Genomic DNA, 16,893 nt, shown 5'->3' with positions numbered 1-16,893 from the left:
CAGTGATCCTCATCTGACTACTACGCCAAGAGGGATCAGGCCCGTGAGGACTCAGTCCTTTCTTGGGATCCTTGAGAAATTCCACTTGCCAGGGCCGCCGTGTCAGAGGTGTTTTATTTAGGGTCAGGACACGAACTCAGCGCAGATTGCTTACAACCAGCATTACATTCTATGCAAGGAGCAGGACTTATCTCGTCTTTTAAAAGAAAATCAGGCTACTGTTTTTGGAATTTCTCTAAATACACCACCAGTTAAGAGGCAAAAATGAAACACTCCCTTGATGGGCTGGCTGTCTTTCTAATCTTCTAGTTATTTATCTGAATTCACTGGGATTTGGAACTTATTCATCCAACAAGTATCAATCGAGCGCCTACTACATGACAGGCATACAGCAGTGAACAAACCCAATATGGCCTCTTGGGGCTTCCACTGGGTGGAAAAATCTGACCGCTAAGCTCAAACCGGGACATGCTACATCGAAACATAAAGCCACCCTCCCTGTTTTTTAAGTTTGACAGAAGCACCTAGGAGGCGATAAATCTGCACTTTGAAAGACTAGGTGGCTCTAATTTTCTCACTGGGTGAAACCTGCAGTCAAGGACCACCACCTCACAATCAACTATTCAAGGGAGCTGAAGTGAAATCTCTTCAAGAAGGGGCAATATGGAACCCTTCCTTCCAAAGGCTGGAGTAAGGATCTACAGCCCTACATCTTGGTGCCTCTATCACAGTGATGAGGAAGGGGACTTTCTTATTGATTTATTAGGAATTAACGATCCAAATGTTTAAGGAGCTGGAGCTGGTTGGCAGCGAAGTCCCACAACATCATGGCAGCTCATATAATTGTTGAGCTCTGACCATTCTGAATCTCCTCCCCGCCCCCCCCTCCCTTTCAGGATATGCTTCTTATTCTGGATTAGTAACACCTAAATCCTGGAATCAAGCATGAAACCTACTTTTGCAAGACCTCAGTGTGTTGTGAAAAAGGTCTGAGGTGGATAATTAGTTTACATCACGGTGTGTGACAAAACAATCGCCCCCCCTCCTCCCTGCCCCTCCCACCCCGTGTTTCTAAGATAACTGTGACGTGGCTTTTCAAGTCTATTCTACAGAAGTAGATGGTCAATAGTAGTTTTTTCCTTTTTAAAATAAAGATCTTCTCTCATAATCCAACATCCTTAAACTGCTTTGTAATGCGAAACATTTCTCTTGAACCGTTACACACCCAGAGCATAAAAATTATTTTTACGCCACTGAAAACAGTGGCCTTCGTACAATGCAAAGATGAGCTGACCTCCCTTGCAGTGATGCCCTCAGTCCCAATCTGAAATATACATGCCATGAGCACAGGGGAAAGAAGGGGGTGAGGAGGAAGAAAGTGTTAGTAAAAATTCGTTTTCCTTTAATCCACAATTGCTAGTTAACTGCCCAGGAAACCAAATGGCCGTTTTGTAGAAGTGGACAGGGCACCCACAGGTTGGACACCGCAGTGCCTTACCTAATGACTAGCCCTTACCTGAGAGGTCCTCACTGTCCAGTTCTTCTGCGGAATTGGGCAACTGAGTAAGGCCTTACAAGTAAAAACAAATCGTTTTTCTTTTCGTTCCTCAAGGGACATAAACAAAACACTTAAGAACTGAGGATGAATTTCTTAAAAAAAAAAAAAAAACATGAGCCAAATCTCTTGCTATCTCTCTCTTTTTTGGATAGCTTGAATGCATTAATCCATAAGTACATTTCTCCAATCATTTCATTTTGTTATTGATACACAATCAAGACAGAAAGATTCCTCAGTCTCCGCTTTCAAAGCACACGAAACATGAAGGTGAATGTTTAAAATCATTCATTCATAACAGCATGCAAAAAAGAAAAAAAATAAAGCCTGATTGTTAGCTGTTGATGCTTTGACATGGCTCTTAAATACAAATACAGTTAGATGTTACATACTAATGTATGTAAGTTTTATTTCACATTTTACCATAAATTGAAATCCTTTGCCAATACTGACAAAATACATTTCATTATCAATTTATGACGATCTTGGATCACTTATTTCAAAATGGTACAGCATCTGCTAACTACAGATTGCAGGTTATGTCTTCATCAGAAAATCTGATTCGCCAAATGACTTTTTAAAAAGGAGAATTTAAAAAAGAATCAGTGGTATTCCTGAAAAATGAAACCCTCAAAGCTGAGAAAGCAGTTAGGTCAGGAGCTAATCTGGTGGGGGCTTGCAGGGTCTACACCGAGCCACCACCAACGCTGGCCAGCTCTCAGCTAGCTTCATCTGAATTAAAGGAGGGGTAGAGGGAGATAGAAAGACAATGGGAGGCTTGGCTAGGGGATGGATTCCATTTACTCATGCTTTACTTGCAGGCTGCTCCGTTCACGAAGATCATTAACCACCACAAAATGTGAGACAATCTGAGGCCTCCACCCGTTGTTCCTTGACATTCTGCTCAAAGTCCTGTCTGAAGGCTCTGGGTCTTCTAATTTGCACAATTTGCTAACGCCTCTCTAACGGGATTTGTCATTTTGGAAGAATATTTGTGGGCCTATAAAACCGCAAGACTTCGGGGAGAGGGGCGGGTCTTTAGTTTTCATCCGGCCCTTCTCTTATAGCCAAGCACAGAGTATACTCTCAGCAAGCATTTGCTGAATGAATGATGTGGGAGTGATGCTCAGTGAACTACCAACCAGAGCATGAAACAAATGCTCTGGAAACAAGCGATGTCAAACTGATCGCACTATTTAAAAAAAAAAACACAAAAACCCAAAGGAACAGAAACAATCATGTAGGAATGGTCAGTAAAAGCTTGGGTTTTGTAAGTTGTTTTATAAAGAAGCCAAGTGAATATTGCTAGCTAGGCTGGTGCCGTGACAAGGAAGTCATCGTATCGGCTCTTGAAGAATTTCCATTGCAAACCTTGAGCGTCAGTGTTCAAGGGCGGGTGCCAATTAGAGATGGAAGGGTTTGAGTGCACGGATGTGCCCCAACTACGGATTTAGGCAACAAAAGGGAAAGCAGTGAGTAATGCAATCAATTATAGAGGCAACTGAGTAGGGATGCTATCCGTTTGTTCTGAAATCTGATTGGCTGAAAGTGTTCCTATTTCTAATTGGCTTTATCCATTGTAAAAAGACTGATGAATACAATTATTTGAATAATTGTTATAAATAGGCAACATAAAGTACTTCTCTGTAGTTAATTATGAATTTGCAGTTCTCAGAAGGCTAATCCCTTACTTCTACGTGGCCCAGTGAATATCAAAGCATTCTACGTACGTGCTTGGCACCCACTGAACCATATTAAACAAGGATGTTTCAAGTAGGCAGCTTTACTGCTGAATGCCTGCTTCCTTGGGGATGGCATTAGAAAGCTAATTTTAAAAAATAAAGACAAATATGTTTATGAAATATCATTGATATGCAAAGTTTCCCATTAAAAAGCAACAGACAGTTGATATACACCTCATTAAAGATGAAACTGTCATTTTTAATGGCATAAATGTTAAAATACACCAAATCATCTGGATCTGCCGCTCAGATTACATCGGAAAGTGGGAAGCCATTTCGATTAGTGGCATTAAATTTGGTTTTGCACTACTGTTGTATTTTATGAATCTACAGTGCTCGGCCATAGTTGGATAATTTCTGAATAAATATAATTGGAAGAGTGTACCGAGGCACTGAGTGTCCAAGGGAGGACAGGCAAAATTTACCTCCTAGAATTGCTTTGACTTAGGTAGTCCTCTTTCATGTTAAAAATTATACACCTCTTATTTTCTCAAAGAAACAAAGATGCATTTTATGAGGCAGACAGTGTTTTCCAAAAGGAAACTTCACAATTTAACAATACGTGGGAAATCCCTTCTTGGTTTTTCTCTTTAAACTTCCATATCATCTGTTAAAGACCTTTCTTGTCACTTCTAATTAAAATGTGTCCAATAAATTTCTTTAAACTTTGTTAAACAAGTGAAAAGTTTAACTATTGGTCCATGTGGGATTTTTTTTTTTTGGAGCAAGTAATTCTGAGCGTGGTAATTTCATGCAGGCACGATAATGGTCTCTTCTGAGGAGATGTGTGTTCTGCTTGTCGTGGTCTAGGGTGGGCTGCACATACCCTGGGCCTCCTGTCTTTGCTGTTGCTATTCCCCCTTTCCAACAGACATCGCTGGCTTCTAAAAGTGGTGTGTGGTGGCAATCTTAAACCAGGTTAAGGAAAACCTCAAACATTAGAAACAGCAAGAAATCCTAGAGATAGTTAAATAAAGTCAAGGTAAAGGTCAAGCAAAATTCCAATGTTTGTGGGTTCGGTTCATTAGGGTTTCATTTTTTTTAATTTTTTTTCCAGAAAATGTCATAAAAGCACGATCAAAGAAAACCTCAAGGAAACAAAAACGTAGCCCCCTGGCTCCAGTACCATTCCCAGTAGGAAAAAGTAGGCGATGGTCTCTTTCTTACCTAAGCGGCATACATCTGATCACTTGGCCATATTATGGAAACTGTTACTTCCATCACCAGCCATAAGAGTTCAGACGCCCCCGGTAGTTTTAATCTAAAAGCTCAGTCATCCTGTTCTTCCTGCTTTGTCAGCTTTTGTGGAGAGTTTGTCCCTTCTTCCCATTAGCAGAAATTTGGTTCACGCCGTTAAACAGTAGCACATTGTTTCCAAACGGCATATCAAGGCTGAAACACAATCTTCAGGTCCTGCAGCCATTCGTAAACCTCTTTAGCTTTGTTCTTGAGTAGAACATACAATGTCTGCAGAGTCCCTTGACTGAATGACAGCCTTTGAAAGCCACTGTGGTATACTCATACAGAGAGATGTGCAGAGAGGTACATACACAGATGGTGGACATAGAGTTTGTAATAATGCGCACTGCTGGCTATTTGTCTTTCGGATGGGCTTCAGAAGTACCCCGCAATTGAACAGAAAGTTAAGATAAGAATTTCATGTGCTTTTAGGATTCTAGCCAGGCTTGCACTACTTGTAAAATCTTACAAGTCGGGGAAAGGGAGCTTCAGGGGGGTGGTGACCTAAGGGCAGCGGACTAGGGTGTGAGCGTGTATCTGGCACAGGCCAAAGATTTTTGCAACCAAAACTGAAAGTGAAAAATTATTTCAGGGGGGTTCCCAGTTTGAGTCTTACCATAATTACATACTGAATTAAAAACTATTGAAACACTCATCTGGGATACATGAGATCATCAGCCTCTGATAGGTCAAGAGGTGGAAAGCAAAAGGATAGGTAGACTAGAAAATCATGAAACGGGAGGGGGGAGGGGGGAGGGGCACGGGGGAGAGGAGAGAGAACCTCCAACCCAGAGGAAGCCAGCTGATCGCAGTGCAGCAAAAGCACAAGCACTATTCCAGACCATGGGCATGCGGTCCCCCAAAACCTCACACAGGGGAGGTGGGTGGGGGAAGGGAGAGGGTACACACAGGGCTGAAAAAGAACAAGGCACAAGACACAGAGAAGCGCCCACATTTGAACAAACAAAAACCGTCACGCGCACCCACACGTCGATAATCATAGTAACAACTACACCATCCGTGCTTTAAGTCACTCATGCATTTCTGCCATCAATTTCAGACCACGTGGTATCAGGATTTGGCAGAGTGTTTTTTGCATTGCTCAACATGCACACATAACACAGGATTCTTCCTGACCAGGCCTTAAGGATGAGCTCCAAAAACACAAGTGCTCAAGATCCTTATTTAAAGAAAATCCCTTCGGTCACCCTAGTCTAAAAATCCCATTCTTACACTCCCTTTTACATTTACCATCAATTAGATCCTTAAAAACACATTGTGACTGATTGTTGCTTGGTTTCTTTTTGGAGAAAATCCATTTGATTTTGAATCATGCCCATGCACTTCTAACCTTCCAATACATGCTTATTCCAATCAGATATTGGTAAGAACAAATGATCAACATACATCAATAACTGGTATACTTCATACATACTCTAGCAACACAAGCTTGAATAAAGTGTTTTAATGAGTCTTCAAAGGGAAAGCTTTTTATAAATTATTCTTTTTCGTTTTTATAAAAGAGAACTACAGGAGGAACTCCAGTATGAACACTTTTAAGACCAATAAAGTGTCCACGACAGGCTGACCTAATATGTCTTGTCATTTGAGTTGCCAAGTTCTCCGACCATGCCATTTTTCTAGGCCCAGATCCCTCTCATGAACATCTCAAGGTTATTCTCAAGTGCGCCTAAGTCAAAAGGTTGCTAAACTGAAGAAGCTGAGTTTTAGCCATAATTCACTCAAAGGCAGTGGGCTCCAGATCTGCATCTCTCTGGAAATCGGGTCCCCTGCTTTATAGTTTCCACCATATCCTATCACCTTTTCTACCCTGACGACTGACCTGAAGACTGTTTCCCCTCCGTCAAAGAAGAGTCTAGATACTACTCTGGCTTTCAATTAAAGCTTTTTGCTGTGGGCTGGAGAGTATGCTGTTCCAGACAGCGGTAGGATGCTATGAGGATAACAGACAAGTTAGGAGAATGTGTTTATACATGTACTACATAGGGGGACCAACCTGAGTTATCACTTCTCTCCTCCTGCTGGTAAGGAATAGTGTGTGTGTTTGGGGAGGGGGGGCATTCTTTTTCTTCCTCCCCAACAGTTCTTGGCTCTGAGCCATTTCTCATGTGCTACCAGCCAGTGAACAACATCCTAGTGGTGTATCCTGGCTCGAATGCTGTCCTTAACTAATAAGGCAGTGGTTGCTTCTCTGTTTCCGACCACAGGAATGCTAGAAAGTCTTATTCCAATTGTCTCTTTGTATACCACAAAAGAGAGATCACCATCCCTTTCTCTCTTTCCAGGAAGAAAGACCTGATCAAAAACCATGTCCTAGACCACGACTGGCCCCTAAGTTAATGTCTCATTTTTCAGGTCAGGGAACATATTTCCTACTTGGAATACCTCACCCGACTCCAAGACCTACATCCATTAGAGTAACGTAAGTACATGGATTTTATCGAAGGGACCTAGCAAATAGAACTCTGGAGTCTTAGGAGATAAATGATCAATATTTCTTCAAAGATCTCACAGAATTCAGGAATCTTACGGTTACATTTGACCCTGGAGTCAATTATAGGAGGCTCAGAACTTAAAGCATCTTAAAAAGAATAGAACAAAATTTCTTGAATGACATTAAAGTAGCCTTGAAGCTCTGAGACTAATCGATAAAAGTCAGGAAGCGCTCAATTAATGATGAAACCTACAAATAACTAAGCTTAATGGAGTGCAGTATCTGAGCTGTAGCAAGCACTATGGGGCATTACCTTAGAAAGTGGGGGTTTTATACCTAATTGATTTCTCATGATTGCCAGTGTATCTGGCCCTTTACCTTTTCCCTCTGTGCCGGTGACAGGAAAGGGCCAGGTAAGGCGGGAGGGGCGTAGGGAGGGAGATACTGCTCCAAACCTAAGTTCACTTTGCTTTCTCAGAATTCCTCATCAGGCAAGTCCAGATAGGGGGATGATGTGCCAAGCATCAAGGCTTGACCTTCAGGGACAGCTCACACAGGATGGGTTTCGCTTAGAGATTTCTAACTGCCAAGTCCTCAAATGTAGGTCTGTTTTGAGAAAGTCAGTCTGCACTAGGAAGAGATGTTTTGCTAAAAGATGCAGGGCCAGTAAAGGGTTGGCTGATCACTCCTGGTCACTTAGATGATGGATTCCAACCCTGTACAACGGGCGAAGTGATTTCAGTAGGTCCTTTACCAAAAAATTCCCTCGAACTCAATTATTAAAATTCAGCCCGATTTTTAACTAACGTCTCTTTCTCCAAGCACAATATCACTGGGGTTAGAGTTAGGGAATAAAGTCATATATAAATGAAACATGATTCTAATTTTCTGATTGGAGAGACACAGAAAAGTTAATAGACTTATTCCAACCTTGTAAGTTGGAGATGAAATTGAGAAAAGGACATTCCTATGGCCGTTTTGTTTTTCTTTTTTAATCACTTCTTGGTTACAACATAACCAACTTTTTAGTATTTTGCCTACGAGATACCCGCAAACAAATGATTTTTTGAGTCCCACTTAGCTGTTAAAATTTACATCTGGTGTCACTCCTGGTTTGCAGAGGCTTCCCGCCCAATGCTAGCTAGCATAAGCCTGCATGCACACATGGAGATTAAGATGGAACTGGCCCGCATCTGCAGAGGTAGCTATGATTGGGAACATAATTAAGAGAAGATCGATGGCCTCATGAATTTAAACAGAACTACCCTTCTGCCCTCACCTGTCCTTCACAGACTCAACTACTAAGTGACATGAATGACCCCTCTTCCAAATGTACCTGGGACTCTAGCCTATAAACAAAGAAAGCAACTGGGCCTTTAATCCAGAGGCCATGATTTTTAGGGCAATATTCATTTTTGAAGTCCCTCGTATTTCGGTGTCTGGTGGCTTTCTATCCAGAAGGGCCGCGTGCAGCCGGATCTCCTGCATCCCAGCCCGGCGGGCGCTGGCCTCATCCCAGACGGCCACCACGGGTGCCGAACTCACAACAGAAATGACAAGACTCGACATCCTTTCAAGCCTTCAAAATTACAGTCTATGCATGAGATCAGTCTACTCGAAACACGGTTTCCCTTGAAGACTGCATTTCTCTTTTTCCCAGGCTTGCCTTGCCTCTCAGCAGCGCTGAGAAAGTAGATAAACAGTAACGTGATACCAACCGTGAACTGCTGGCTCTGTCGTCGCTGCCGTGTCTACAGACGGGAACAGAGGATTGGAGGAAGGGAGGAAACAGGAGGAACGGCATGCAAAAAAAGGGAAAATGGAAAAAAATGGAACAGATAATATATGAGCAAGCTTTCAAAGAACATTGCGTGACAAGCAATAATAAATGAAAAGCAAAAAGCATTTGAAGTGAGTTGCACTGTTTTAAGACATGCCTTCAGCTCCAAGCTGCGAGCCAGTGAGGAAAACAGTCAATTCTGTGGTTCTGGGGGTCTTGCCAGGACACAGCTCCTTGCTAGTCCATAGTCAGGGGAACATGCAAAGTGAGGAGAAACACCAGTGCAGACCCGGTGGCTCTGAGCGCATCCAGGCTCAGGACTGGGGCAGGAGAGCTCGGTCGGCAGGCTGGCGAAACAAGGGGTTCATACATTCAAACATTGCCTCTGTCGGAAGCCAGCCCACGAGGGCACTTGGGCTGCACGACTGCCAATTAGGCATCACTGATCAGTGGCACTTTGAGGATCCTTTTACGGCTCACGCTCAGATGCCTGTAGACGAACATGTGAGCTCAAGTTTTCCATCCCACGTTACTATTTTGGCAGTGTTCAGCTGGAAAGTGCCATGGACTGGGAGGCCATGGGAATGAACATATTAAAGGTTCCCCGGTAAGTTTCTGTATGCACAGCCCCCTCCCCCCACCCCCACCTCCCGGCCACCAGGCATCCATTCTTCGCTTCGCAGCGCGCGCTGGGTTACCACCTAGGAGCAGAAGACTGCCATGGGCACACCCGAGTCCACAGCAATTTGCCAAACGCCACTTCCAGTCACGTGACATTCCACAAATGACAGTATCCAGCCATCCCTTTGCTCCCAGGGCAGCACCACGTTGGCCACGGTGAGCTGCCGGGAGCCCCGCCTTTGCGGCCACAGCAGGAGACCACATGGCCGCCCTCGCCTTGCCAGATGCACCTGCCGCGGAAGAAACCGTGGTCTGCCTCTTTCTTCTTCCATTTCCGATGCCGTTCAAGTTTCCCCCTCCTGCTGGGCTTCAAACCAGGCCTTCTGTCCTGGCTCTTCTTCACAGGAAATGGCTCAAGGGGCTCAAGAAATTTTCTTTTTATTTTTGGCTAGAGGGAAAGTGGGATAAATATCTAACAAAATGCACGATGACATTCCTTCTCCAGTCGTTTTTTTTTTTACACCACTCCTGTGGCCAACTTCATTCCCAAGTCAACCCATCTGGCCATGCTTTCGTGTTCAGCTCTATGCCTCTCCAGTATGTTTCCTTCCACTATCCCCTTCTGGCCAGAAAGGGATGGTGACATGGACTCGTCATCTCTAGCTGGGGTGGCGTTCTTGGTTAAAAGTGCAAGTAGTCACCTGTTTCCCCCCACCCCCGCCTTAACACAGCTATTTAAGCTGGTAATTATTTTCATGAGTTCTAGAGACTCCAAAAGACTCTTCCGGACTCGACACAGGCAATGTTTAAATGCAATGGAATGCCAAACTTTTTTTTTTTTTTTTTGCTCAAACGAGCCTGGTGCTTCTGATCTGCGAATCAGGACACATGAATTCACACCGGTGTTCCCCCTCAGTTGGCACGCTTTCCTCAGGACCCTCTAACCATCAAAACAATGGCAGCCCTTTTCTAAGGAGCCAGAATCAACCAGCAGTCTGAGAAGCCACTGCAGCTTTAACGTAACTTATAGCTGAGTTTCTGAAGAATTGATGAAGGAAAGAAAAACATAAAACACACCGCATAAGAACACAATACTTACTTACAAGTCAAGTCTGTATGCATAAAATAGCAGTAAAGAATAATACCAAAAATTGTACAGTTGAAACATCGCTATACCAGATTGTCATGACACAGTAGACACATCTCCTTACTTGAAACATCCAAGTCAAGTGTTAGTTTGAGGTGCTTTCAACTTAAGGGGCAAGATCAAATGCACATTTGTACAGAAACATTTATATGCACGCTGGTACATTTTATGGATAGGCACTGGCTCTTTTCCAAAATTAAAAAAAAAAAAGAAATAAACACTTTGGTTATTTTCATAGTAGCGCTTCTCATAGGCTGTAATTTTAGCAGGTAAATAAGTAGCATAAAATGAAAGAGAGGAGGTGGAGTGAAGCCTAGAGGTTAGAGCCCTCAAAAATCGTATCTTAGCATGAGCCGATGACTGCTCGATTTACTGTCTTCCTACATCGTCATGCTGTCCGCTTTATCATGAAACTAAACTAAGTGACCCCAGGCATCGGCTTCTATGTGGGCACTAAAAAATGAATGAGCCAAGTTCACAGTGCAGCTTGCTTCCCCATTCTGGGGTTGGGAAATCCATCAATTGTACCCAAAAGGGGAGGTTGCCGGGGGTGGGGGTGGGGGTGGAAACATCTTCTAGAACAGTTAAAAGCAAACACATGTTTGAGTCAAACCACACGAGTCACTGCAGCTGGAAATGGCAAAGCCATGATCAGCCAGAGAGCAGAGAAATGCAGCAGACACACAGGTTGGCCACAGACTTCGAAGGAGGTTTGAGGGTGTGTTGGGGGAGGCGCTGATTCTATTTCTCTAAGAGCATCTGGTGTGCTATCTGAACAGAGGCTATTTCAAGTAAAGAATTAAAAAAAAAAATTCTTTAGAAGTGACTTTGTGCTCCCCGCAGGAGAGCACTGTGACAGAATCTAATTCTCCTTCATAATTGCATTATGACTTCATGCAGAAACCACAGACCCCTGGCTCTGAAGTGAGCGCCGCTCTGTGAAGCAGGATTTATTAGGGGTGTCTTAATCAGAAGACCGGCGAGATGTGCCAGCCCACCCCTGTGCATCAACTTGTGGGGTCACTCCATTGTTTGATAACATTCGAAGTCTATGGGCAAAATGCAAAGAGTAAATTTCCAATGTAAGTTAGAAACGTTATCATTAGCTCGAAAAATGAGAGCACCTGATCGTCCTAACAAAGACTAGTTTTCAACTGCATCTTGCTGTTACCTTTAGAAACTCATCGGAGCCAGGCCTCCGAGAAAAAGAGGTCACGAAGAGTGGAGTTGGGCTTAAGGCGCTGTAGGGTTATGGAATTAAAAAGGCCTTGTTGAGCTATTGTCTCTATTTTAATTTTGATTACAATATGGGCAAATTTATTGTACACTTTATATGGTCAACAACAACCACAAAAAAAACCCCAAAAAACAAACAATCCCACGTTCCTGCAAACCCAGTGAGTGTGTATGGCCTTAACAGTCACTCTCTAGCTGTTTTACGAGTATAATCAAACAAGGTACCCAAGGGCAGGCCCTGCACTATTTGAAAGATGCACATCTCACTAAATATCGACTTCTCGGTCTCCCGGCCATACAAACGGTTTATGGCATCCTATCTTGAGTAAATTAAACATCACCTATATTTCACATGGCAGTATAAGATATTTACAAAATGAAAAGGCTCTGACAATGTGTGAGATTAGAGACAGTAGCCGTTTAACCAAGTAGCCAAAAAAAAAAAAAAATTGCTGCATGAGGCAGCTGGGCAATATTCAGTTGAAACAGTCATGTGTAAGCTCCACTGTGGCCCATTCTAATCCTTTCATATGGATTCTCTCCAACTTAGAATTGTTCATTGAGTGTGACAGACTGGGGGTTTAAAACTAATCCATAAATTAGTCCATGGTCTCAAACACAACAGGTGCCATAAATGAAAATGAAAATCCTAGAACAAAATTAAATTCACAACCTTAAATACTTTTTCTTCTCCAATTGCGCTGTGGTGCTCCTACTTTATGACACACAGATTCACTGCAAGACTGCATTTTGGGGTGTGTGTGAGTAGGGTGTACAGTAAAAAATGCACAGTGTAATAACCCAGAGAACCCAATCTGCTCAAAAGCAGAGCTTAATTGTAAAGAATTTAAATTCTCCCATTTTGATTGTCATAAGCTTAAATGGAAGCGTACTAAGCAGTCCAGACATATTTTAATACACTTTCCCCGAGTTTATTTTCTTAACTAAAGTCAATAAGGAGCCAATGGGTTTTCTTAATTGAATTCCCCTTCAGCTCCTGTGCCCCTGAGATCTTTTCATTTGCGAACCAGATGTTCTGAAAATTATAGGAACCCATACAGGGGTTTCACCTCACAAGGAACACTCCTCTCCCTTGGGGTGGGTGAAGGCTGGGTGGGAAGGAGGGGCAGAGCAGGGAAGGCACAGTTGAGGGGAGAGCAGACGACAAGGGCGAAGGGGGAGAGGGACGGGGCTCTAGAAGTGGTAGCTTCTAGTCATCTCCGGTTAGATGCCGGAGCGCTGGGTCCTTCCAAGTCCTACCCTTTCCACCATCAAGACAGCCCCAACAATCACTTTCTAAGCCCGAGAAACCCGTTTGTATGATGCTAGTTTTCTGCACTGTGGATGAATCTTTAGTATGGAAACATGTCAAGACTTTATCTCTTGGATTCTTTTTAAACAAGGAACATAAAAGTATGGGAATTATGATGGAAGCAACAGAAACAAAAAAATCTCAGTTCCCATCTCTCATTTCTTTTCTTTTTTTTTTTTAAAGATTCTATCTATTTATTTGACAGAGAGAGACACAGCGAGAGAGGGAACACAAACGGGGAGTGGGAGAGGGAGAAGCAGACTCCCCGCCGAGCAGGGAGCCCGATGCGGGGCTCGATCCCGGGACTCCAGGATCATGACCCGAGCCGAAGGCAGTCGCTTAACCAACTGAGCCACCCAGGCGCCCTCTCATTTCTTTTCTTTAAAAGGCAGAATCAGGTGACCTTCGTCACTGTAGCATTCTCACTGCTTCCGTTCCCTCCTAAATCAGTATGGTCAAGAGCTGGTTGGCTATGATGCTATTTGTAATGGGCCTATAATCGTCAGCAAAATAAAAACGTACACACTGGAGACAGTATGAAAAAGAAAGGCCATGCAATTTTGGGGCAAAAACTTGAAAAGGGGGCTCACGTGTATTTTACTAGCACCCTAATAATATTCTTGTTACCGGGCACACTGGCCCATCAGTAAGTATTCAGAAAGGATGAGTGATACACAGTCTTAATGGAGTAGAAGCCAACTCTAGAAAAAAAGGGAATTTAGTAAACACTCTAGAATGAAAGCTGTGTATGTCCCAGCAACAGTGGCTTAATACATGCCCGGAACGTAAACACACACACACTGAAGAAGGATGCTAGAAGTAACGTTGGGCCATCATGCTTAATTTCTAAAACGCCGTCCTTTCTTACCCACATTCCACGCATTCCTTGACGGCAGACCAAACTACTTCTCCTCTGATGCTCTCCCCGGTCCTGCCCTGGCCACAAGGTCAGCCCTCACTGCAGAGGACCTCCTGCTCTTGGGCTCTAGTGTGGAGAACCCAGTCCCTCTACCACATTTTAAGGGGCTCAAGGAATTTTCTGTCTCCACAGGCCCTAACATAATGCTTTACGTATTATGGGGGCTTGGTGTTTGTTGAATGAATGCCTGAAGAGTGGCTTTAGGTAAAGCCAGGCTCTCGACTGTCATGTCAGTGGTCCCGTTACAGGCTGCCGTAAGCACAGATGTCCCTCTTTCCTCTGTATTTAAGAAACTGAAAACACGTGCCACGGTGTTGGGCTTCCCGCACTTGGCATACTCTGTGAGGATCTCTGAAGGAGAAGGACTGCACTCACGTTTATGGGATTGGATACACTTTACACACACAACGGCTTAGGATTTCAGACTATGAAAGCCAAAGTAACAATGTGGGCCTGGGGGTGGGGCTCACTTTCTCCAAGGTACACTGGGTTCGGAGAGCTTAGATACCAAGGAGAACAGTGCTGCTTTCTTTTCCAAGAAACACAAAATAATTAATTGGATACATACTTTAAAAAAGAGAAAAAACTCATTTAGAAACGATCTATTTCATTCCCGTGAAAGGATTTTTAAATGTGTTCCAGGATTTGGCCCTATAGCTATTCATTTCTTATTCTAAAGTGATATTAATGTTTTAATTTATGACAGTCACATGCACAGTGACCCACAGGTTGAACCCTCCCCCACCCCCACCCCGGCCTGAATTTCCTACTGAAGCTGCTGAGGGTGTTTATAACTGAGTGCTGTGGTGCTTTCTAAGGTAGACTCCTCGTCAAGCAGCTAAGGCAGGACACAACAGAGCAGAAACAATACAATACCCATGTGATCTAGGGAGGGAAACACCAACTATTTTCCTAAGATGACTAGAGGAAGAAGTTGGATCCAAGTGTCAGGCAGGGGCTAAAGCTACCGGCCCAGAAACAGGTAATTTTATCTATACCTCATACCTGAAGTCAACTAACTTCAAAGAAAATTCCAAACACAAAACAAACAAAAGAAATCCCCCCCGTAGGTTTCCCTTTGCAAAGGTTCTGATTTTGGAGCAGAATCTGCATGAAGGACTCGGAGCCCAGGGGGTGGTTTGGCCGGCTCTATATTTTCAGAGGGCTCCAGGGACAATTTGGGTGATGTGGTTTGCTCTTCAATATCACAGCATATTTCTTTGTGAATGAGACCACATGGACAACTTGATGTGATTTAAAAAAAAAAAAAAAAAAAGCAGGCGGTTGCCAATTGCCCTAATTGTAACAGAGGTACCTGATCAGAATACCAGTGTGCATGAGATGGAAGAGACCCCCAAGAAGCTCATGGCAAATCACAGTGAGGCTCTGGATGGCTCCCATTTCAATTCCATCCCTCCAATGGTTGGTTTTTTCTTTTTTAACTTAGAAAGAGATTCTAATGAATTAACGGCCTAATGGCTGCAAAGCTGCAACAAGGTTGACGGGGCAAGTTGACATCAAATATTCCTTTCAGTACTCCAGAGCCTTCAAAAACTCCCCCTCTAGATCAAGCTACCGCTAGACGTGTGTGTGCCCTCACACGAAGGTCAGGAGCCCTGCTCCACGCTCGTGGGATGAGAGACAGAGCTGCCGGCTCCTCCCACCCATCAGGTCTAGGATTCTCGATGGCAACATCACGTCAGCCTGGGCTCTCGGTTTCTTCCTTTCGAGGGTCTCCAGGACGAAACTTTAACCTGTTTTTGAGGGAGTCGGGCGACTGAGGACTCAATGACGGTCTGCCTGTCTAACAAGGGGAACAATTTGATTACCTGGTTACAGAAGATAAAAGGGAACGCTGGAGCACTTCCTTTCAGAGAAATCAGAAATCAACTATGACCTTTCGAGTTTAGAAATATTCTTCTATTGCTTTTGTGCATTTCCTTGTAATGAAACTCTGACCTGGGGAATGGGTTTCAGTTACTGCATCTGAGTGGGAGAAAAGAAATGGAAGACTGTGGGCTGCTTCTTTTTCTTTTTTTCTTTCTTCCTTTTTTTTTTTTTTAAAAAGCTCAGGCTTTATGTTACTGTCACTGGATTTAGCTGTTGCAGCTTTTAAGGCTAACGGTGGCTGTAATGTGGTGCAAGAAAGAAGAAGAGTGGAAATTTAGCTATCCATTTGTCAAGATTCAGTCTGGAAGATTTTTTAGGAACCAATCTAAATCTCAGGGATAGCCTGGACCTTTAAAACGGGACACAGGATCATTCAGCTCCATAACCTTTAATCTGTTTGAAGTAAGAAGCAAATGTTAAAATCCACGAGTGTACTTTCTAGGCAAGATAAATATATGGAAGGCTGCTTGTTAAGACACAGCAAGCCTAGAAGATCATATCCGTTAAGGCAACGGATCCTACAATGTTGCTTTAGTGGCAATTTTACTTTAACTACTCTTGGGTGTGCCAGTGAGAATCAGGTGTTCATGGCCACAGATGTCTGTGTGTGGACAGGGTTCAAGTGCTGGTGCTGAAAGGCTACCGTGCATCTGGGAGCTCATCGTACATCGCCTGGAGCCTCGAGGCCAGGAGCAGAGAGACAGAAGCCAAGACAAGCCCCTATTTAAAGGCACCTTCGATATGGACAGAAATACAGCATTGTTTGTTTTGAAAATTTCCTCTTAAATGGAGTCTCTGGGGGCGCCTGGGTGGCTCAGTCGTTAAGCGTCTGCCTTCGGCTCAGGTCATGATCCCGGGGTCCTGGGATCGAGCCCCGCATCGGGCTTTCCGCTCTGCAGGAAGCCTGCTTCTCCCTCTCCCACTCCCCCGCTTGTGTTCCCTCTCTCGCTGTGTCTCTCTCTGTCAAATAAATAAATAAAATCTTTAAAAAAAAAAA

The 16,893-nt window shown here is 43.6% G+C and overlaps 1 protein-coding gene across 3 annotated transcripts in view; it reads right to left on the bottom strand.

Moving 5' to 3' along the window:
* Positions 1-16,893, bottom strand: part of CADM1 (cell adhesion molecule 1) — a 293,742-nt gene that overhangs the window by 15,026 nt on the left and 261,823 nt on the right. The window contains exons 9-10 of one of the 3 annotated variants that reach the window (XM_081799430.1): positions 8,710-8,742; positions 1,517-1,570 (exon numbers count right to left, since the gene is read on the bottom strand). The exons of 1 other annotated variant lie outside the window; for it this stretch is intronic. In XM_081799430.1, the coding sequence (XP_081655556.1) occupies positions 1,517-1,570; positions 8,710-8,742 (87 nt within the window). The remainder of the gene's footprint in view (positions 1-1,516; positions 1,571-8,709; positions 8,743-16,893) is intronic. One more of the 3 variants, XM_081799431.1, reaches the window with a different exon arrangement.

This window comes from Leptonychotes weddellii, chromosome 11, assembly GCF_054177405.1.
Source record: "Leptonychotes weddellii isolate Sample4059 chromosome 11, ASM5417740v2, whole genome shotgun sequence".
In the NCBI taxonomy this organism is placed as follows: Eukaryota; Metazoa; Chordata; class Mammalia; order Carnivora; family Phocidae; genus Leptonychotes; species Leptonychotes weddellii.
Note: the sequence above shows the minus strand (reverse complement) of the source record. Positions and strands in the feature narration are given on the sequence as shown.